The 23,467-nt window shown below is 43.6% G+C and overlaps 1 protein-coding gene across 1 annotated transcript; it reads left to right on the top strand.

Moving 5' to 3' along the window:
- The first annotated feature begins 3,099 nt into the window (after positions 1 to 3,099).
- Positions 3,100 to 22,861, top strand: ASTL (astacin like metalloendopeptidase). Its single transcript, XM_069959052.1, has 10 exons — positions 3,100 to 3,133; positions 3,245 to 3,332; positions 3,673 to 3,793; positions 4,411 to 4,592; positions 7,223 to 7,304; positions 9,734 to 9,876; positions 13,147 to 14,310; positions 19,950 to 20,078; positions 21,028 to 21,161; positions 22,781 to 22,861. The coding sequence occupies exons 3-10, from the start codon at positions 3,705 to 3,707 to the stop codon at positions 22,859 to 22,861; spliced, it is 2,004 nt and encodes a 667-aa protein (XP_069815153.1). The 5' UTR covers positions 3,100 to 3,133; positions 3,245 to 3,332; positions 3,673 to 3,704.
- Positions 22,862 to 23,467: the final 606 nt, after the last annotated feature.

Below are 23,467 nucleotides of genomic sequence, written 5' to 3'. Positions count from 1 at the left end.
TGAACACACCCTGGGGCCGAGCAAATGCATGCACGTGAAAACATGCCCCCTTGTGTTCACCAATAGTTGTGCGATTTTCCTGGGACTTTTGGCAACACTATGTGGCCATTGGAGAATGCAAGGGAGCATGGTTTCAGGTGCAGGTGTTAGCACGCATGTTGGAACGCAGCCTGAGATATCCAGAGCCCTCCCTGATTTACTCTGGCCAGCTGACCTATATATAGTATTCAGCTACAGCCTGACTCAGCCATCATTCCATCCATCACCATGGGTTGGATACTAGTCATTTGTCTGCTTGTAGTTGGAGGTAATAGTTTGGTTATGGTATACAGGTCTCCTCTTTGGATATATGGAAACTTTTTACAATAATGTGTTGCTGTATACTATATTAGCTGTCAGGTGTCTCTAAAAAACTATTTTTCATTTTCAGTGGGGTAACTATAAAAATAGTCATGTTTTTGGGTTTTGTACTTTTTATCGGTACCATTTTGGAATACATTTTATATACTACTTCCCCCTTTTTTTTTTTTTTTTTTTTTTTTTTAAATAACTTTTGGGGGGGAAGGATTAACAAAATATAGGAATCCTAGCTTTTTTTATTTTCCCCCTATATTTGCTTGAATTGTACAGACGTGGGGAAACCAGGTCAGAACTTGCATCTGTAACAAGGATGCAAAAAAAAAAAAAAAAAAAAAGTCCATTGGCCATTATTTGTGCTTAATTTTTATGTTGTGGGAGCATAGTTATCTGGGTGTGCTGACATAAAAACATCATGGCTGCCTTCTGCCAGTAAAATGCACCACTTGTGTCCTTAAAGGGGTTATCCAGCGTGGGGGCACTTTTTGGGGGGGACCAGGGAGGAGGTGGCTGAAATAAAAGACGTCCACTTACCTCCCCTGTTCCAGCGGCGGGTCCCGCATCACGGCGCTCCGGTGCCCTGTTCCCGGCCGCCTCCTGGTGTCTGGCGCTGCCTGAGACGCTACGTCTCAGGGCCGCTCAGCCATTCAGTGAAGGAGGCGGGATCCGAGCGGACTTCAAACGGATCCCGCCTCCTTCACTGAGTGATGCGGGACCCACTGCTGAAACCGGCGAGGTAAGTGGACGTCTTTTATTTCAACCACCTCCTCCCCGGTCCCCCCCTAAAAAAGTGCCCCCACGCTGGATAACCCTTTTATTTTAGGTGTGGAGCTGAATTGTAATACCACACACAACCTGAAGATATGGGTGGTGCTGTTTTGCTTTCTTGCTGTTTGCAAGAAAGGGTTCATTTTATACACTTGTGTAAAATTAGCTTTAGGGTACAAACACACAGGACATATACGCAGCGAGTTTCTTGCTGCGTATCCCGTCCCTGTGTAGTCAATGGCAGGCAAAATTGCAGCAGGGATGAACATCCCTGCTGCAAGTTTGTCTGCAGCCCGCCCTTTTAACCCCCGGGCCACCGGAGCATATACTTTTACCTGATCCCGGCTCCGGCGGTTCCCGGTGTCTTCAGCAAGCCGGAGCGGGGACCAGGTAAAGTATATGCTCCAGCCAGCCGCCGCCCGCAGCCTCCTTAACACATCCTGCAGCGATGTTGTTGATTTTGTTGCGGGTCTTGCTGCATGAAATCTGCAGCTGATGCTGTAAGTGTGTACACAGTTGTAGGGTACATTTACATGTACCATGATTTGTGCAAATCTGTTGCTGTTCCCCTTCTTTTTTTTTTTTTTTTTTTTTTTTACACATCCTAGTTACATCCACAGCAGACTGTGTGAATGTACCCTAATGCTGTTTTGGAAAGAAACAGGTGTTTTGTTTGTTTTTTTTTGTCCTAAATGACCTTTGTTTTAAGAAACTGAATCCTTATTACGGTTTGCTTTCTCAGTAATGTCGGATGAGCATGGCCACCATGAGCCTGATGGCCTGGATAGCATTCTGGACATTAACAAAGGTAAGGCATCCTGCTCTTTCCGTATTTCACACCCTCTATCCCGGAGGTGTGCATCTAATAGTGTTTGGGGAGAGTGCTCCGGTGACTCCCCTTTTCTTTGTACATACAGAGCCCCATACAATCTGCAATCCTGCATACACAGATCTGTGTGACACATATGTATACAGCACAGCCGAAACCCATGGGAATTAGTGACTCTAGTTAGTGTTGCTGCTTTGGAAGGTCCTTGGCTTATGGCCAAAGGCAATTTATTTGTGGCTATTGTACAGTTGTGTAGGTTTCCAGCAACACTCCACTCTCGTTCTGATAATTTAGAGAGAAAATATGTGCATATATATGAAAATGTGGGGACAGGAACTAGCCATAATGTCTAGGCAGTGGCTGTATTGATATTGACCTCCATTGCCATGACTACCACCAGGATTGTCCCAGATTTGGCTGTTTTGCAGCTTGCTGCCATAAAAAAAAATGGAGCCGAATTGTAATACCACCCACAACCTGAAGACAGGTGTGGTGCCTTTTCTCTGAGAACTTCCAAACACTACACACAGAAAGATAGGATCTGCATAGCACACTCCAAGAAGCGGCAGCAGCACAGAGGACATTAGAAAGCAGTACTGAATGGTCTTAAGCTGTGAATAAAGCCTTGAGGAGAAACTTCATACGCTCTTGTTATCAATTTGCTTCTGGCTCTCAAGTCTCCACCTCCTCGACCTTCCCGTCACCATACATTTGTGTGGGCTAAATGTAACCTGATCTTTTAGGAACTGCAAAAGTGATGCAAGCTGGGGTGGGGATGTGTATTTGAAGGCCACATTTCAAGCCTTTATAGTAGATCACCATTGCTCTCGCCTAGCCTTCATAATGCTACTTGCATTCCTATCCCACTTCTTCCTGGTTTGTATCTACTAACACTGATCTCACTGATCAAAATCTTGACATGGTACCTAGCTGTAGTTCTATGGTGGGGTGGTTCTCTGTAGGTGGTTGTGTGGCTCCGGCCATAGGTCACCTGCCGAACACTAGATGTCTCTTTTGGTTTAGCCATAATTTAGGGGACTACTAGTGTATGTGTATATATTATAATATAATTTTTATTTTGTAAATAAAGCACTGTGCTAGTATTTTAATATTTGCTTCATGGCAAAAATCTATCTTCTAGAAATTCCTAACTTGATTGAAGGAGACATCCATCCATATGTGAGTATTTACTGCACCTGGCAATATTTATTGACCACCTAATCTCTATATTTATAATGGAAAATAATTATTTTTTTTTCTTTTTACCTCCCCACTTCATGGTCATCACAGCCACCCACTCCGTACTCCGTACCACCTCCGCATTTGTGGAAGAAAAATAATGAACACGTGTCTGTCTACTATAGATTAACTGGTTATAGTAAGTGTGTGGTGGTCTAAATGGCATTGGGTGGACCTGTTACAGCCTATGGTTGTTTCCATGTTTTCAGGACTTTCCTAGGGCAGCATCCAACTTCTGCAGCCAGGGGGAATGAAATGCAGAGGTTTCAGGTTCAGACAGTAAAATGTTATCTGGTGCCACTAGATCCTGCTGTATATAGAGTGGAGCATGACGTAAGGTCATAGTGATTTTGTGTGGGTGCACAGGGGTCTTGTGAGCATTTTATTAAAGCATTTCTATTCTGTAGATATCTAATATCTATAAAGTAATGCTGATGAAATCTATCCATCATGACTAATGTGACAATTTATATCTACAGATGAGAAGGAAGAAAATAAAATAAAACTTGCAATGGAAATGTTTCACGAGAAAACCTGTGTGCGTTTTATTGAACGCAAGGCAGAAAAGGACTACCTCGACATTTCTTCAGAACGAGCCGGGTGAGAGAAATATAACAAATTATAAAGACAAGTCATACCTTTGGGTAATAGAGTAGTACTGGTACAAACTTTGATTTACATAAACCGCACCTCTTTTGGGGGGGCGGGGGGGGGGTAATCAAGGGCAATACTATCTAGTTTGCAGCATCCCATCTTTGGTCATTGTATGTGTGTGGTCAATAAACTGTCATGTAATATAACCTACATGGAAACTGCAGAAAAACTATGCCTTTGTTTTCTTTATTTCTTTGAAATGGAGGTGTTTTCACAAGAAAATTGTATGGATATCTGTCAAAATTTTACCACTAACCTAAAATACAAATGGAATTGATTTGAGAATTAGAAAAAATCTCAGTCTTTCCTTTATGACCCGTTCTGTATTTATAGTCTGTTCCTGGCTTGACCATTAGAGGACTGCCCTGCCCCCCCCAATAGTGCCAATCCAATCCAACCTGACCCTTCTAATGACAAAGCAGGTGGGCCGGGTGGTGCTATGGCGGTGGGGCAGTGCTCCTATTGGTCTTGCCAGACTGAGGAGGAAACTGCGCCATGGATGAATGTAAGACATACCAGCTGGTTGGTTAGGTCTAACTTGATATTTCTTTTTTCCCCCACAGCTGTTCCTCTTATGTTGGACGTATTGGGAAGGCACAATTAGTCTCGTTGGATCACAACTGTTTAAAAAGACCCATAGGAGTTGTGTTACATGAATTGATGCATGCAGTTGGCTTCTTGCATGAGCACTCGCGTGCCGACCGGGATGACTATGTGACAATTGAGTGGAGTACCATAGCTCAAAGTATGAAAAAAATGTTACAACACATGGAGAGTTGGAAGTCATTATTTTTTTTTTTTTATACTCCAGTGTCCTATAGTTGTGTATACATAAGTTTCCTAGTTTAATTCTGTACTGGGGTCGTTAAGATTTTATGCCAAGAACAATTTATTTTGTTTGGCCTTGCAGGGGTTATCCAGTACTACAAAAACATGGCCACTTTTTTACCGAGACAGCTCCTCTTGTCTACAATTTGGGTGTGGGTTTTGTAACTCAGTTCCATTAAAGTGAATGGCACTTAATTGCAAATCACACCTGAACTGGAAAGAGTGGTGCTGTCTCTGGAAGAAAGTTGTCGTCTTTTTGTAGCGCTGGATAACCCCTTTAAAGGGGTTATCCAGCACTACAAAAGCATGGCCACTTTTCCCCCTCTCGTCTCCAGATTTAGTGGGGTTTCAAACTCTGTTCCATTGAAGTAAATGGAGCTTCATTGCTAACCACACCTGAACTTTAGGCAAGAGAGGGGGAAAAGTCGCCATGTTTTTGTAGCTCTGCCTAACCCCTTTAAAAATCACAAGTTCAACTTTGCATTGTGAACATTTGTCTACCTCTTGCATTATCCAGGTCTAATGGTTGATGGCTTTTTATAGTTGTAAGTAATGGCAGCTAATACAATGCACATAAGGTACACTTGGAAAGTCTTAAGATCCTTTTAACCCTTTCATTGTTGCCTTGTACCAGACAAAAAATAATTTTGTGCACTGCAATGAACATGTGAAAACAGAATTTTAGAAATTCTTTGTGTATTTATCACCTTTGGTCTGACCCTTGACATTTTAGCTCTGGGCACTTCCAACTTCTTTGGATCATATAAGATGTTTCTGCACCCTGGTTGGGAGTCATTTGTGGTAAAATCAGTTGAGGATTTGGAAGGGTACAGCCGTGTCTATAGAAGGTCTTGCTGTTGACAATGCAAATCAGAGTGAAAACCAAGCCATGAGGAGGAAAGGGCTGCCTGAAGAGCTCAGACGGGATTGTACTGTATGTAGGCACACATCTGGAGAAGGGACACAAAGATTCCTCAGCACGGAAATCCCAAGAGCGCAGTGGCTTTCACAAGGTTTAAATGAAAATCTTCTGGACAACTGGGACTCTTCCTGGAGCTGGATGCCTTTGCCTAACTTGGGAATGGAGAGATCTAGTCAACCATTGCGTCAACACATCACCGACTTTGGCTTTAGGGTAAAATACACATGGTGGCCTGTCTGAAGTTTGCAAATAAGCACCTAAAGGACTTTGGCTTCTTACAATCAGACTATCTGGTCAGGTCCAAGATTGAACTTTTTGGTCTTGATGCTAAGCATAGTGTCTGGGTGGGAACCGGGAAATGGTCATCACCTGTCCAATAATCAGTGAAGTGTGGTGGTAGCATCATGCTGCAAGGGGTGTTCCTCTGCAACAAACGGGGCAACTGGTCGATGTTAAAATACCGAATGCAGCTAAGGTACAAAGATTCTTAATGGAAACCTGATCCAGAGCTCTGGGCTGAAAAGCATATTCTGAGCATACAGCCAAAGCAGGAACATCTTAGGGGCAGCTCTGAAACTCTGGAAGTCTTTTGAGTGACCCAGTCAGTGCCCTGACTTTAACCCAATAGAACATCTTTGGAGAGACCTGAAAATGGCATCAACTAACAGTCCTCATCCAACCAGACAGAGCTTGAGAGGATTGACAGCAAAAAATGTCCAGAAAGCCTCCAAATCCCTACCAAGAGCCTTCAACAGACTAAATGGTCAGAATACTTGTATCAATGCAAGGTTTTAGTCTCTTAAATTTATCAAAGGTTTCTAACTGTTTTCACTTTGTCACTATGAAAAGGAATGAGCACATCTAAAGGCTCTATTACACACATTTGTCTGACAGATTTTTGAAGCCAAAGCCAGGAACGTATTTGAAAAGAGAAATGTCAGTCTTTTATAACCTGTTCTCGGCTTCATCTGTTCCTGCCTTTGGCTTCAAAAATCTGTCAGACAAATCTGTGTAATAGGGCCCTAAGTGAATTGCTTTCTCTGCAGTCTGATCATCGGCCTTCTAAGGGTGCGTTCATACTACACAATTCTTGCGGATAACATCCAGTGGATTCCGTTGCTTGACTCTCCGCTCGTACAGATTCTGCCCGAGCATAGAATGGGGTCTATGGCACAGGTGGAGAGTCAAGCAGAAGCGAGCGGCAGAATCCGTGAATTCCTCAGTGTGAATGCACTCTATACTGCAGGAAAAGCTGCATCTAGACTACTGTAAATTCACTCATCCCTAATTATAGGGTAGTGAGTACAGAATGATGGTCAGGGGGGCTTACTGAAGACTTGCCGAAATATAGCATTCTTAAAGTTCCAACAGAGATATAGTGTGTGTATATATATATCTTAGTTTTAGTCCTTATAAACATTGCCCTATGACCTTTATAGCCTTCAAGGTACACCTACTTTAGAGTCTTGTTGTACCCATGCATGCAACCAGTCATTGATTTCAGATCATGGCATGATTTGTTTTTGGTTAGAGGTGACACATAGAGCTTATACAATCTGTCAAATATCTATCCAGATCTACAATCTGAAACTTTTTTTTTTTTTTTTTTTTTTTTCCTTTTTTAGAATATAAGGCAAACTTTTGTAAACACAACTCAACAAATATTAGCACCAAGTATGACTATAGATCCGTCCTTCACTACTCCAAGTAAGTATTTGTGTGTATATGTATGTGTGTATATATATATATATATATATATATATATATATATATATATATATATATATATATATATATATAATCTCAATATTATATTTAAATAAAGAGAAATTTAAAACTAGATGTCATGGACGTAAGGCATTAAAGTGAGAGCATGCAATGGTGGTTTCCTCATGTCAAACTATTAAACCAAAAGCCAACAGTGGTGGGTATATTCCAACAAGTCTCAATAACTTATGTGCCGTTGAGCATCCCTGAAGATTATCTAAGGCCTGTGGTGTTCATGTAGTATGGGCTTGTTTCTGTACCACTCAAGGTATAGGGCAGTTCTGTATAGACAAGACTCCTGCCCACACGAACACCAGCACCCCCCCTAAGGGAACAGTGGCTGATACATAGAGCTCTACATGTGAGGTCCGAGGCCGACAGGTCACTCTTCCAGCATAGGAGTGGCCTACACTTCCCCAGACCTGTAACCCATACCAATCATATAGCATTAGCTGAATCGCCATGTAGGGCCTCGAACCTCAATGACCTGAGGAATTCCCTTTTAACCCCTTGAAGGACAAGCCAATTCCTCGCTTTTGCACTAAGTTTTTTGGGGTCCCCCCCCAGTTCCTGAATTTCTCACCTACAGACCCATAAACCCTTATTTTTAATTAACTACGGACTTAATTTTTCTATAAAATATACTGCATAACCGGAATAAATTACTTGTGCTTTGAAATTGAAGCCTTTATATAAAAAAAGTGCCATTAAAATTGCGCTTACCATTCTTACCACTTTTATCTTTTGGTCTATGGGGCTATGTGAGGTGTGTGTTTTTTTTTTTTTTTTTTTTTTTTTTCTTTTTTTTCTTTGATCTGTACTTTTTATCGGTATCTTGCCTGGTATATGCGACTTTTTGATTTATTACAATTTTTTGGATTTGATCCAACCAAAAATGCGTAGTTTTACGCATCTACCGTGCATGATCAAAAATGTTGATAGTTAGGGCAATTACACATGCGGCTATACTAAATGTTTGTTTATAAAATTAGGAAAAGGGAATGATTCAAACTTTCATTAGGGGAGGGGATTTTATTTTTTTTTTTCCCCTTCACATACATTAGGAGTCCCCCCTGCACTGATCTCTCATTGAGGTCAGTTTAGTATACATTATACTGCACTGATCGGTTAGATCAGTACTGCTCATGGCTGGTGCAGCCCAGATCTATATTTTACCAGAATCGGTTATTGTGACGCTGAGGCCGGTATTTGATGCTCAAGGACAGTGACATTATGTTGGGATATACCCACCACTGTTGGCCTATTATTCACTAGACCCTAGCACCACTGCATCTCACGGTCTCCGTATTCAGCCCTGATAACTGTATGGGTATACTGCACAGTGAGGCCTAACAGTGCTAGGGCCCTGTGAATGATGGCCCCGCTCCCTTGACATTAAGGTCATGAATAAAGGCAATCTTCATGTTCTGAATGCTTTTACTGATGTCTATCCAGTGGTGCTGTCGTCTCGGTACAGTTGGGGTTGGCTAGTGTATTGTGGTCTCAAGTCCAGGGCTGACTGCAGGTCTGGCTGTATAATACTCCAGTGTGAAACTGGTGACTAACGATGTTCAGTATGGCCAGTATTCAGTATGTAACATTACTTTATACATTTGAGATCTATGGGAGGGATTTATCAAACATGGTGTAAAGTGAAACTGGCTCAGTTGCCCCTAGCAACCAATAAGATTCTAACTTTTTTCAAAGTATGAGGAATGAAAAGTGTAATCTGGTTGCTAGGGACAACTGAGCCAGTTTCACTTTACACCATGTTAGATAAATCTCCCTCTGTGCATAGCATAGGTATCCTGGCTGTACTATTCAAGATGGAGTTTCAACTTCATTTCCATTAAAGGAATCATTAAAAATAGAAGAATCCAAGGTATCCGATATTGGGAAGCATTAAACCTTAGTGTATTCAAATGGGTACTCGGGAGGAAAATAATTTAAATTGATTGGTGTCAGGATTTGTAAACTACTAACTTTTTTTTTTTTTAATTTACAAAACTCCAGTCTTTCAGTACTTTTCAGCTGCTGTATGTCCTGCAGGAAGGGTTGCTGCCACCTGTCTTTTTTTTTTTTTTTTAAACTTTCTCCTGCTCTGGTTATATTGTCGTGGACAGAGGTGGCAGCACAGAGAAGCGTCAGACTAGACCAGAATACACCACTCGCTATAGGACATACAGCAACTGATAAGTACTGGAAGACTGGAGTTCTGTAAACCAGAAGTAATCTACAAATCTGTAGCTGAAAGACCATGACCTCTTGTGGGCCAAAGGGGTTGAGTCTGTAACTGACCTGAGTAGACTGCAGCTGTTGAAATTTCAGACCCCTGGCTAGTAATCATTATTGTTTTATTTTCATGTCAGAGATGCATTTGGTGAGCCTGGCACCGTCACAATTATAACAAAGGACAATGTGACAATCGGCCAAAGGACAGGTCTAAGTGATTTAGACGTTCAGAAAGTAAACATACTGTACAATTGCACAGAGTACTACAAACCCACGCCAGGTAAGACCCTTCTAAGAACCTTTAACTGGTATTTTGTAGGAAAGCACTGCTTTAAGGATTTGGTAATGTAAATCGGTAGCATTCTTTTTATTGACTGCTACAGAGCTGCTTTTTTTTTTTTTTTTTTTTTTTTTTTTATAAACTATAGCCCTCTACTACACAGGGATAACTTGGGTTACTTGATCGTCTGTTCACAAGCCTTTAATAGTCACCTCCTTGAGAGCCAAACTGTGCTGTATTTAAATGCCATACCTTCAGGGACTAATTCTTGAGAAATATTAAACCAGTCACTTACATTAAAATTCTTAGAGGAACTATCAGCAGGTTAGACCAATCTAACCTGCTGATAGCCCCCCTATAGCATCGGGGACACTGAGGCGTAAGGCATGTCTCTTACCTTCTTCCTCTGCGCCAGTCCTGTGCTGTTAGTGCTCCAGAGTGGAGTTTATACCAACGAACAGTGGCACCAAGGAGGAAGGGAGGACCTTATAGCTTCCACCTTAATGTCCTGGGTGGTGTTTGGGCGGGGCGGGGGGGGGGGGGGGGGAGAATTAGCAGGTTAGATTTGTCTAACCCAGTGCTTCTCAGTTTTTCTACTGGAGCCAACAGACAACATGACAACATGATGCCTGGGCCTCACCAGACTGACCAAGACTATGTTGGGGCCTCACCATCTATGGTAGAAGTCCATGCAAATATAAAAACTATTGCTTAGTCTACCCTCTGTTTGTCTCCTTATCTCTGTATAACATAAGTATAAAATGAGTCAATGATGTTCCTAAAGCAGAGATTGTTGCAGTCAGGGAAAGGACTGGGCATTTTTTGTGAGAACTGCCTCCCCAGCAACTAGGGGGTGCCTCAGTTTGAGAAGCACTGGTCTAACCTTAGTTCCCCCTTTTTTTTAAAGGGGTATTCCCATCTCAACTAACAGTTAACCATATAAGACTTGTTGGGTTACATAAGCCCCCCTCCCCACATGCATTCATTTAGCAAACTTGATATGCTTGCACTTTGCCCTCCATTGTTAATAGTCCATTGTCTGGGTTACCAATGCACACTATACATCTACACTGTTTCTACTATAGAAGTAAAGATGGGAACATGAAGGGGGGGGGGATTGATGCATGTGTACCATTTTTAGTGTATAAAACATGCCTACCAAAATGAAGGCGCCTACTAGGACACACAATAGAGGGTCCCACCAGCCTCAGACTCTAAAGTGTCAGCTCAGCATGGCACATTTCTGTGGTGGGCTCCCCAGGCAGTATCAGCACCCGGGAAGTGCGGGCCCACTTGGTGACTAGATGCTGTATCCTCTCTCCTCCTTTCCTTCTGCACGCTGCTGCTGACACCCCCTCCTGTACTCCACTGTCCACCATACCTTGTGTGAGGAGGAGAGGAGGGAGCATGTGGTGACCGGGGCTGGAGGGATCCTGCAGGGTTATGGCTGCCAGGGATAGGACTGAAGAGCAGCAGCAGCTCTTACAGTGATTGTCAGTGTGTCTGTCAGGCTGCTGGGAGTTGTAAGATAGAGGGTGGACTGTGAAGAGAGCACCGGACCCCCCCACCCCTCTGCTGTAAGTTTTTGATTGTAAGTTGACTTTTTAGCCAATATCTGTGCCCCCCCCCCCATCTCCCTGCAGCATGTGTTTTTTTTTTTTTTTTTTTTTTTTTTTTTTTTTTTTCCGCCCACACAGTACATGTATCCCACCTGTGAAGCCACATGCGGTACATGTATCCCACCTGTGCCCCAGCAGTGATTAAGGGCCCATTTGTTCTATCCCCTATTAGTGCTGTTCTGGGGTTACTTCCACACTCTGAGCTATATATTCTCATCCCCCACACAGCATCAAGTGTACAATGCACCTAGGACCCACCAAGCACAGCAGCTGCAAATACTACAACTCCCAGCATTTACTGGAGTCTGAAGTCCTCAGGATATGCTGGGATTTTAAGTACAAATGAGTAGACAACTCAAGGGGTTGTCTCCCTAGAAACCACAACTCCCAGCATTCTCTGAGAGCTTCAGAAGTGTAAGGCATTCGGAGAGTTGTAGTTTTGGGAGTTGTGGTCACAGATACATCAGTCCAAGATGGGACAAGGTCTGCATGTCATTTCTGATGGGTTCTTTATTTGGGTGCCCCCCATGATAAATTCTATTGGTGGCCACAGGTACCTCAGTCCCACACTGGGGCCTGCACTGACTGCAGTACAGTCCTTTAGTGGGCCCTGGCATCTGTGCTGCGCTGCAGGGCCCTTACGAGAAACCAGGACATGTACCAGATACGCAAACGTACATACATGTGTGCCTTTTAAGGGTACAAACCCACACGACGTATACGCAGCAGATTTGATGGTGCAGATTTGGTGCCCTGTTCAGTTATTTAGATCTAATCTGCTGCGTATTTGCTGCATATCGCAGCAGTAAATACGCTGCGTATACGGTGTGTGGGTTTGTACCCTAAGGCAGAAAGGTGGAGAAATGAATAGGTTATGGGGGCCCAAACTTTTTTTTTTTTTTTGCATGGGGGCCCTTTGCAGTCTGTGTCCCTGTCTTTGAAAGTACAATGTGTCTCTTTGATCAAACTGCTATTTAAAAGTGTCAGCAACTTAGAACATTAATTGCATCTTATAGATTCCCGTTAAGTGGTCACCGTTTCAAACACTAATTCCTAGACATGTAAACCTAGACTAGACAGTCTGCCAGTGTCACAGCAGCTCAAGCTGTTGTGAAAACATGGTACCTCTTTAAACTGTCAACACAATCTACTAGTCGACATTTTATGCCAGAAGTGTGCATTGTCACCCCCTTTCTGCATTCTGACATGTCTACACAGGTGTAAAGGGTAAATTTAGCATTTTTCATACCTCCGCCCCCTCGTCGGCCATTAGAGCAGGCTGGCCGAAAGGTCTAGGCCCCACCCTCTTTAGGTCGGCCCACCAATGGGCATTAAGGGGGTGGGGGCCAACAGTGGCATTGTGGGCGGGGCTAAGTGACGCTAATGCCATGAGGCCCTGCCCACTTAACACAATCTGCAGTTGATAAAAGGTCACTTTTTACTTGAAAGCACCATGACGTATGATATAAAATAAGGTATGAAAAACGCTAAATTTACTCTTTACACCTGTGTAGAGATGTCAGAATGCAAAAAGGGGTGACAGTGTCACTTTAAGCCCTACCCATTTATGCAGCAAAGCGAAGGTGACTTTTATACACTGTACTGTTTGTAACAATTTTTCTTTTCTTTTTTTTAATTAAACCTTTTTCAGAGGATTTAAAATTCCCTGAGAAAATTGAAGGTGTTTTTAAGGATATGTCTACTTGTCCTGAAGCAAAGTCTGGTTCTCAGGGCCTCTCTCTTATCTTGAAAGAAGAACAAAGTACAGCTTCTCCTCCCCCTGCTGAAGAATCCAAAACTAGCCAAGATGTCCTCCATTCTTCTAGTCCAGACTCCACTCCAGTTTCAATTCAAGAGTCCAAATATGTACCAACTGGCTTTATGTCCGTACAAGACAATTCTACAGGTTTAGTTCCCCATAGGTCAACAGAGAAACCTCCAACAGAGTCTTCTAATAGAACGTCAGCCCCTGAATCTATGCAAGACAATTCTACAGTTTTGGTTCCACATGGGTCTATTGAGCAACCATGGACAGAGCCTACTAGAACAGCAACTCCTGAATCCAAACAAGAAAATTATACAGGTTTAAACACTCAAAATGCCACCGAACAGTTACTAAGTGAGCGCCATACAGCTTTCACTAATATGTCTGCTGTCACTAATATGTCTGCTGTAAGTCCTTCTGCCACCAATTCAGAGTGGATATTTGGAGGTACAACCTGGTCAACTCCAGCGCCCATATTCAACACAACTGAACTGGAGTCCAACTTTACTGAGGGGAAAAAGGGGACGGAAATCTTTACAACTGAAGCAATTCCTAATATCGACTCGTCTGAAAGTACAGCGGCAGCTTCCACCATTAGGGAAGGCTCGTTCACTGAGGACATGTCCACCCACATGCCGCAAACAACCAAGTCTAATGTTGATATAATGGAAAACCACAGCACTCTGCAGACTTCAAGCTATCAAAGCAGTGAAAAGCAAGTTACAACTGAAGACACGTGGACTTCTTCTGGAATGGGTGAAATTCCGAATGTGGAAGAAGACGAACATGTACAGAAAAATCTTCTCCTGAAAGTTGTTAGGAAAAGGTTTTTAGCGTCTAAGACTTTAGGTTTGCGGCCTGAGCACCATCCAAGGTGGAAAAACAGTAAAGAATTAACACGTTCACACAGCAAAAGTTCAGAGGAAACTGAACATGTTTGTGGGTTTCAACATGGATTTTGTGGATGGAAGCAAAGCGATGAAGATGACTTGGACTGGAAACGTGTTTGGAGGAATCTGAATGTGAAGGATGGCCATCTTGCTCCCGAAGGTTAGTTTTGTTTTTTACATTGTACAGAATACAGGCTTTAATTTTCATTTTCCTGGTATATAACTTTCCCCCTCGACATGACAGCACCAACCAGAGAGAGGGACTCCGCCCCCCCAGGGACAGGAACCTGAAGATATAAAAGAGCAGGCCCTCCTCTTCCTCCTCAGTGGTTTCCTGTCCCTATGGGAAGCCTGAAAGTAAATGTGAGACCGGGGCTCCCTCTATTCCCTGGGGATGTATGCTGAGGGGGACGCTCTAGAGGCCGTGGTTTCGGTCTAAGACCTACTCACCCCGGAGACTGAGGACGCACCGGGGTCTGTTTCCCAGTCGGCGGGCCGGACGGAGTATCGGAGCTTCCGGAGGGACGCGCAGTGGCGCGTCGGAAGGTCCGGATGATTGCGGCCTAGTACCGGAACTTATGGAAAGTGACACGTCTGGGAGTTCCGGAAGCCACGTCACACGCCGGAAGAGCGCCGGATGCTGGAGGCTCTTCAGTGAGGAGCGCTCGTGGTATCAGTGAGGAGCGCTCGTGGTATCAGTGAGGGCGAGCGTGTGGCGCAGGCGATTGGGGGTGAGAAGGCCGGTCACTGGAGCGCAGCGATGAGTGAGAAATCTGAACGGCCAGCGGAGAAACCCAGGGTACCAGAGGGCTGAGGGTCACTTGGAGGTAAGACGAGATTTTATGGGGAGCTGACAATATGTGTTCTCAGGAGGAGGAGACTAAAAGATCCTCAAAGAGCACTAAGAAGGAATGTAGGATTTGTAAAGGCAGGCTGCCTTCTGATTTGGATCGTCCTACATGTGACTCCTGTGTAAGCAAGATGGTGTCAGCAGAAGTCCCTAATATGTCTACCTTACTATCATCTATGAAGTGAGTGATTCCTCTTTTAGCCCTGTATTTTGCTGGTAATGTTGGCTGACCTTGTAGAGGGTTCAAGCACATAGCTAAAGGCATTTATTTTTCCTGTTTTAGGGAGTTGATTAAAGGCCCTATTCCACCAACAGATCTGACGACAGATTATCTGCCAAAGATTTGAAGCCAAACCCAGGAACAGACTATAAACAGAGAACAGGTCATAAAGGAAAGCCTGGATTTCTCCTCTTTTCAAATCCATTCCTGGGTTTGGCTTCAAATCTTTGGCAGATAATCTGTCGTCAGATCTGTTGGTGGAATAGGGCCTTAAGACGGAAATCCAGAACTCTCTAAAAATGATCCCAGCTGCTGCAGCCCCTCCTGCTGGGGAGGCTGCGGGTCCCTCGCATGCAGGTGTGGGGCATTCTGATCAGGATACGGATGGCGCAGAAAATTATACCTCTGAGATGGAGGAAGCTAATGTAGCAGAGGAAGATACAGGAAGGAAACCATTATGCCCCTTAGAGGATGTGGACTTTTTAGATAGAGAAGTCCGTGCTACTATGCTGCTGGAGGAACAAGTGGTGGCTAAATCAGTCCAAGATATTATGTTTGGGGGGCTGGAAGAGAAAAAGAAAATAGTCTTTCCAGTCCACAGAAGTATCTCAGCCCTTATTAAAAGGGAATGGTCCAAGCCTGATAGAAAGGGGTTTGTACCCAGGGCTGTAAAAAGGAAATACCCTTTCAATGAGTCAGAAAATCCAGGGTGGGACCATCCCCCAAAGATAGACGTGGCCATTGCCAAAGTCTCAAAAAAGGGAACTCTCCCGTTTGACGATCTGGGCACCTTAAAGGACCCAATGGATAAAAAGGCTGAGGGGTTCTTAAAGAGGTCTTGGGAAGCCACAACAGAATCTTTTAAACCGAGTATAGCAGGCACTTGCGTGGCCAGGGCTATGTTGTTGTGGTTGGCGCAGCTAGAGGAAGGGCTGCAGTCTGGAGAATCTAGAGCAAATCTGTTGGCATCTTTGCCCAGGCTGAGAAAATCGGCATCCTTTTTAGCGGATGCTTCTGCGGATGCCTTGCGGTTTTCCGCAAGATCAGCAGCCCTGTCCAATTCAGCCAGGCGTGCTATATGGCTAAAGAATTGGTCAGGGGATGCAGCGGCCAAAACAAAATTGTGTAACATTCCCTGTGAGGGAAATATAATATTTGGTTCGGTGTTAGAAGATTTACTAGAGAAAGCGGGGGACAAGAAGGGTTTCCCCTCTACTTATCAACCGGGAAGATTTCAGTCCTTTCGGGTACAAGGAAGGGGAAACTTCCGGGGTAGAGGTTCAGATAGATCAAGAGGTAGAGGAGCAACCAAAACTAGAGGGTACCTCTTCAACCAGAAGTCTGACACCGGGAAGAAGCCAGCAGCCCAGTAGTTTAGAGCAGGTAGGAGGCAGATTAAGATTTGTTCTTTTTTTTTTTTTTTTTTTTTTTTTTTTTTTTTTTTAGTGAATGGGAAAAGATCTGTGGTAGCAGTTGGGTTCTCAGTTATGTCCGAGAAGGAGTTACTTTTGATTTTGTGTCCTTACCCCCAACCCGATTTTTGGTGACAAAAAGTCACATGGGAGAATTAGGTCAGAAGACCTTGGAGGGGGAAGTTATTTCTTTGATGAATAAAAATGTCCTGGTGCCAGTGCCAGAGGCTGAAAGGTGTCATGGTTTCTACTCTTAACCTTTTTTTGATCCAAAAACCAGATCAATCCTATAGTTATCATTGATTTAAAACCATTAAATAAATATCTGAGATACCAGAAGTTTAAGATGGAGACTATCAAGTCTACAGTTAATTTACTTGGCAAAGACTGCTTCATGGCATCTATTGACCTAAAGGATGCTTACCTACATGTCCCTATTCACTCAGTTTCAAAAGTACCTGCATATTGCTATCTGTATAAATGGCTCTTTGTTTTATCTCCAATTCCAGGCTCTTCCCTTCGGCATAGCAATAGCACCCAGAGTATTCACCAAAATCGTGGCAGAGATGGCAGCGCATGTCAGGGAAGGGCCAGGTCTGTTCATCCCCTATTTAGACGATTTATTTTTTTTTTTTTGGTGGCAGAATCAGCAGTGTCTCTAGTGAATAGAACTTTAGCCATCTTAGGTAAACTAGGCTGGATTGTAAATTATGAAAAATCTTTTTCTGTCTCCAGCTCAAAGGAAAAAATTCCTGGAGATCGTTTTAGACTCTTCTGTGCAAAAGTCTTTTCTGCCAGAGGAAAAAATTCAGAAAATACAATCCGCAGTGTCGCTGGCAGTAAGAAATTCCAGGCTCACAGTCAGAAGGGGTATGTCTTTGTTGGGATTATTTACGGCAGCTTTTCCAGCAGTCCCATGGGCGCAGACACATTCCAGACCCCTTCAGACATATCTCCTAGATCTCTGGAAAGTGTCCCCGAGAGGGCTAGACAGGTCCATAGTATTGTCCAAAGGCGTTGTAGAAAGTTTGTCCTGGTGGTTGGTAACTGATCATCTTACGGTGGGGTTATCCTGTGTCAGGAAATGCCCTTTGGTTATCACTACAGATGCCAGTCCCTCAGGTTGGGGAGCTCACCTAGGTAGTTTAGACTTCCAGGGATCATGGGATACTTCCTTTGCAGAAAAATCATCATCTAATTTCAGGGAGTTGGCGGCAATAGGGGAGGCTCTTAAGATGTCAGAGTGTTATATTAAGAACTCAAACATTAACGTTCTTACAGACAACTCCACAGCGGTAGCAATAATAAACAGGCAGGGCACCACAAGGTGCAAGAGTTTATTGAATCTCTTATGAAATCTTTGCCTTTGCAGAGCTAAATCTCCTAAGCCTCTCGGCTGTTCACCTAAAGGTATCGCTAAATGTAAGGGCGGACTACTTAAGCAGAAACCGTCTAAAGCAGGGAGAATGGAAGTTGAACAGAGATCTTCCAAAAGATTGTTTGTCTGTGGGGGAGTCCGGACGTGGATTTATTTGCAACCAGGGAGAATCGACAGACCAGTTCTACTCACTGTCCCCCAAGGACAATCCGCTGGCGGTGGACACCCTGTCACAGACTTGGGGGTGGGACCTATCATATGCCTTCCCTCCAATAGCCATTCTCCCAATGGTGTTGAGAAAAATCAGGCAGGATCAAGCGAGAGTCATTCTGATTGCCCCATTTTGGCCTCGCAGGGCTTGGTTCTCATCCCTCAGAGACATGTCAATAGCAGACCCGTGGGTGCTACCAGAACTGCCAGACCTACTATCTCAGGGTCCGATCCTGCATCCACAAGCACAACATCTACACTTGACGGCTTGGCTCTTGAGAGAATAATTCTTAAGAGCAAAGGCTTATCAGATGCAGTAATTACTACCTTGCAGCTGAGCAGAAAGCCGATCACCTGTAAACTTTATTTCAGAATCTGGCAGGCCTTCTTTAATTTTGTGGGAACAAGGCAGTTGGACTTTAGTAGTCCAAATATAGCAAAAATTCTGGATTTTTTGGCAGAAAGGGCTAGAGAAGGGATTAAAACCAGCAACCCTAAAAGTACAAGTGTCGGCGCTAGGGGCATTATATGATCAACAACTAGCTAAACACCCGTGGATCATGCGTTTCTTTAGCGCTTTAGTAAAAATATGCCCCAGAGTAGTGAGCAGAACTCCTCCATGGGACCTAAATGTGGTCCTGAATGCGTTAATTAAAGAGCCCTTTGAGCCATTGTCTGTCAGAAGTTTCCCTGAAAGTGTTAACGTGGAAAACAGCCTTGCTGGTGGCAGTCACCTCAGCCAGAAGGGTTTGTGAGAGTCCACTTATCCAGTACAGAACCTTACACAAAAATACTGCCGGATAGAATTATCTTTAACCCAGATCCCTCTTTTCTACCTAAGGTAGTCTCTAATTTCCACCAAACACAAGAAATAGTCCTCCCATCCTTCTGTGAGAACCCCAGGAATGATAGGGAAAGGGAATTTCACTTGCTGGACGTGAGGAGGGCAGTGATTAAATATTTAGAAGTGACAAAACTGTTCAGAAAGGCAAATTCCCTGTTTATACAGTTTGCAGGTCCTAACAGAGGTAGTAAAGTATCTATGGGGACGCTAGCTAGGTGGATTAGGCAGGCTATATGTATGTGTTACTCGTCTTCTGGTCTGTCTCCTCCTCTCTCTGTAAAAGCTCACTCTACTCGAGCAGTGGCCACCTCCTGGGCCGAAAAGGGGGACGCCTCGCTAGATCAGATATGCAGGGCGGCAGTATGGTCTTCACCACACACTTTTTTTGTCACTATCGTTTTGGATCTTTCTTCTGCCTCTGAACTTGCCTTTGGGAGAAAGGTGTTCCCTCCCTAATTTTCCATCTCTGGTTGGTGCTTTCATGTCGAGGGGGAAAACGTAAATTACTTACGGTAATGATGTTTCCCGGAGTACATGACAGCACCATGGTATAACCCACCCTTTTTTTCCTTTGTCTTCCTTTCGCACTAGGGTATTCACGGGGTGTTTTGTGTTGGATTTGGATAATAGGTGTATTGTTTATAGAATTGTTGTAACTAATGATTCAGGCTCTCTTTGGTCTCGGAAATTCACTGAGGAGGAAGAGGAGGGCCTGCTCTTTTTATATCTTCAGGTTCCTGTCCTTGGGGGGGGGTGGAGTCCCTCTCTCTGGTTGGTGCTGTCATGTACTCCGGGATACCTCATTACCGTAAGTAATTTCCCTTTTTTTTTTTTTTTTTTTTTTTTTTTTTTTTTTTTTTTTTTTTTTTTTTAATTTTTAATCAGGCTTCTACTTGTCCCTAAAGCACAACCCGGAAGAGAGGGTCTTTGGACAGAAGGCTTGGCTTTTAAGGCCTATTGTTCATCCATCCAATTGCATATCCTTTTTATATGGTTCCCAATCAGGTGCTAAGGGTAAGTTCTACAATAGTTATTTCTAAAACTAAATATTGTGTCCGGTTGTATTGAACCGGAAAGTATGACCATAGGGCGATAGGACATGGCTTCCTTTATTACAAGATCCATGATGAATCTGTTGCAAAATGTATTGGCCTTCAAGCTTGGGGATCTTCCATTTTTGCATAACTAAAACTCCTACTGGTATTTTAGTTGGGGGGGGGGGGGGGGGGGGGGCAGGGCAGTGGTAACACTATTAATGGTATTGGTTAGCAACCATAGGGTCATGTTCTCACTAGACCACTTGCCTTCAGATAGTTGCAGGAACCAATGTATGCCAAAATCCCAAATCTCTGTCTGGATACCTGAATCTTACCTTTTTATCTACCTATGAAATTAAGGAGATGAAGGTCACAATATGACTAATCCTAAAACATTCCTTGAAGATACTCAGGCAACACTCGAGTGGAAGGGCCTTGACCACATGAACTATTTGCCTACATGTGGACCAGGGATGTCAAACTCAGGCCCTCCAGCTGTTTCAAAACTACAAGTATAGTCATGCCTGGGACATCCTTAGCTTTGGCTGTCCAGGCATGATGGGAAATGTAGTCTTAAAACAGCTGGAGGATCTGAGTTTGACACGTCTGATGTGGACTGTTGTCTTGTCACCATACAACTGGTGGGGCATCTATGTGGAGGTAGTCGTATAGGTCGATTTACACAGTCAAGAGGAGTAATAGCAGGGTGGATATCCTTGATATACGGCATAGTGTTTATATTAGAACATACTTGAGGACGTTGACAGTGTAGATGTTACTTTTTAGTAAGGTTGCTACTGTGCAGTTCAGGTAGATCTCCCAAAACTCTTTTTTTCTTTAGTCCAAGCCATATCCATGGAATGCAGTTAATTTATTTTTGTTTCCCCCCCCCCCCCCCCCCCCCCCCCCCCTTACATCTTCTAAAGGTACTCTAAATGTGTACATTATAACTACTGCTGGAGAGCAGGCTCTTGTGTGGTCATCTGGTGGTCAGAAACATGTGAAGTGGACTGAAGTTCAAGTAATGCTACCACCTCGTCTTCTACGCAATAACCCTCATGTAAGTTACCCCTTCCAGTTTCAGAGTATAGAAAACTGTAGGGACATCACTTATTTAGGGATCATAAGACTTTTATAATTAGGGTTGGGTACATTTTATAGAGGTGGAAAAAGTCTACCATTTTGGGACTGCCATCTAATGCAGGGATGGGGAACTTTCAGCCAAAGGCTGTCCAGGCATTATGGGAATTGTAACTTTGCAACAGCTGGAGAGCCATGCTGCTGCTGTAATGTATTTGGTGTAGTAATCATTTAGGCTGCATGTCTAAAACTGGACGACTTGTAGGGTGTGGGTGCCAGACCTTTGACACTATTCACTGACCTGAAACAATATACTAACTAGACAGGGTGGAGTAGTCATACTATTTACTATGCCATTCATACCATTCTAGGGTATGTTCACATGGTCAGGGTTTTTAATTGCAGCCTTTGATTCCAAAGCCAGAAACATATCCTCATTCTGAGTTAAGGAAAGCTATAAAGCAGATTCTCATGTGTTTCCAGCCACCTTGTCCTGAACAATTTACGGAACGGATTTATCATCTGTTAGTGTCCGCACTCCTGAATCATCGTGACCCCCATAGGAACTACCTGCTCAGCCAGTCGGTGACTGCAGCTGTGTCCCACCTCACTCACTGGTTGGCTGGGTTGGCATTTTTGAGTGGAGCCCTGACATCACAGGATCAGGGGACCATGAGCCTGGATGCTGCACTGTGAGGGCACAGAGAAGGGTGAATAGTACTTCTGTATTATGTCCCCTCTAGAAATTTTCACACTTGCCCAGAATACCCATTAATTTCCCATCTCTCAAACACACGCAGCCTGCTGTAGCCATAGCATACACGCACAGCCAGCCTATGCAGCCATAGCGTGTACACACACACACGTACACACACACACACACACACACACACACACACACTGCTGCAGCCATAGCACACTGAAGAAAAACACACAATCTTCTCCCAGAGGGTAAACACCACATTGAGGACAGAGGTTACTGCTACACTACTTATGAAGATATCCTGTGTAATAGAGAAGGATAAGCCATATTACACTGCTGCTCATATACAAGCATCAAGGAAGAGAACAGCACAGACTTTCCCTCCCACACACTGGACTCTTCAGCTCAGAAAAACTGCAAAACAGTGTCTCCTAACTGCCCCCCCCCCCTTATCTAACATATATTACTGATAGAAAAAATGAAGCATTTTCTCCATATAGCTGACTAAATGTAAGTCTATCAATCAGCCCTTTAACTTTAAATGCTCCCTCTATACAGGGCGATGCGCAGCCTAGAGCTTACATGGCTGCACAAAGATCTTATATAATGTAAATAATTTGGCAACATTATCCAAATGCTCTGTTTGATTTCCTGTCGCTGCAAAAATTAAATGTGGATGCAGCCTATGGTTATCCGTGTTTTCCATGACTCCTTAGGAATGCCTCCAGCTTCTGCACCGACATGGATCAAATGTCGAGTGTTCAGATAGCATCACAGAATCCGAACACTTGAGTAGTGTTGATTGGATCTGTCAATTAGATTGTGTTGTAATCTTCCAATGCTAAAGGGCTAGGAAGAGGAATAAGATGCTAATTTCTAATTTTCTTCTTTTTTAGGTGTTTGTGGAAGGAGTTCTGGGATTACCGCGGAGAAGTAACATTGCTATCGACAATCTATATGTTGGGCAGTGCAGTTGATGTAAAGTTGCGTTCTGTGTAGCGTAATAAACCTTTTAACAAAGGACTTCCGTGTGGCATTGTCTTACTGCTTTAGCAAATTGTCAGTAGAGGGAGCTGCTGATGTAGAGTTGCCTATGCTATCCTTGGTGCTGAACTAAAATTGAGATGAACAAGGGGTTAAGACGTTGATGGATTCGCGAGCGCACAATCTACACTCTATATATTCAGGACACGAAAGCAGAATACTTGGTATGTTATGCGCTAATATCGCACATTAATTGGTATATTGTCATTTAGTAAAGGCATCGGTAGGAACTGGGTGAAATAGAACAGAAAAAAACTAAACGGTAAAAATATCCAGATTCTTTCTACATCAAGTGGTGTATATCCCGGAGGCTAGAGCATTAATGTCTGTGCTGTGTGACTGAAGCACCGAATGCTATTATCTGAATGCTGGTGAGATTAGTAATGATGCTCCCGGTGGTTTTGTAAGTAATGTGCAGTCACTAAACTCTCTGCTAACAAATAAACAGCAGGAGGAAGTGCTGTGCGGTACACAATTCTGGAATAAATCTGTATAGTGAAGAGGATTCAACAGGAGACTCCCTCCCCCTTAAGAAAAGT

Source organism: Dendropsophus ebraccatus, chromosome 1 (assembly GCF_027789765.1).
Source record: "Dendropsophus ebraccatus isolate aDenEbr1 chromosome 1, aDenEbr1.pat, whole genome shotgun sequence".
In the NCBI taxonomy this organism is placed as follows: Eukaryota; Metazoa; Chordata; class Amphibia; order Anura; family Hylidae; genus Dendropsophus; species Dendropsophus ebraccatus.
The sequence above is the reverse complement of the archived record's forward strand: the minus strand, read 5'-3'. Positions and strand labels throughout refer to the sequence as shown.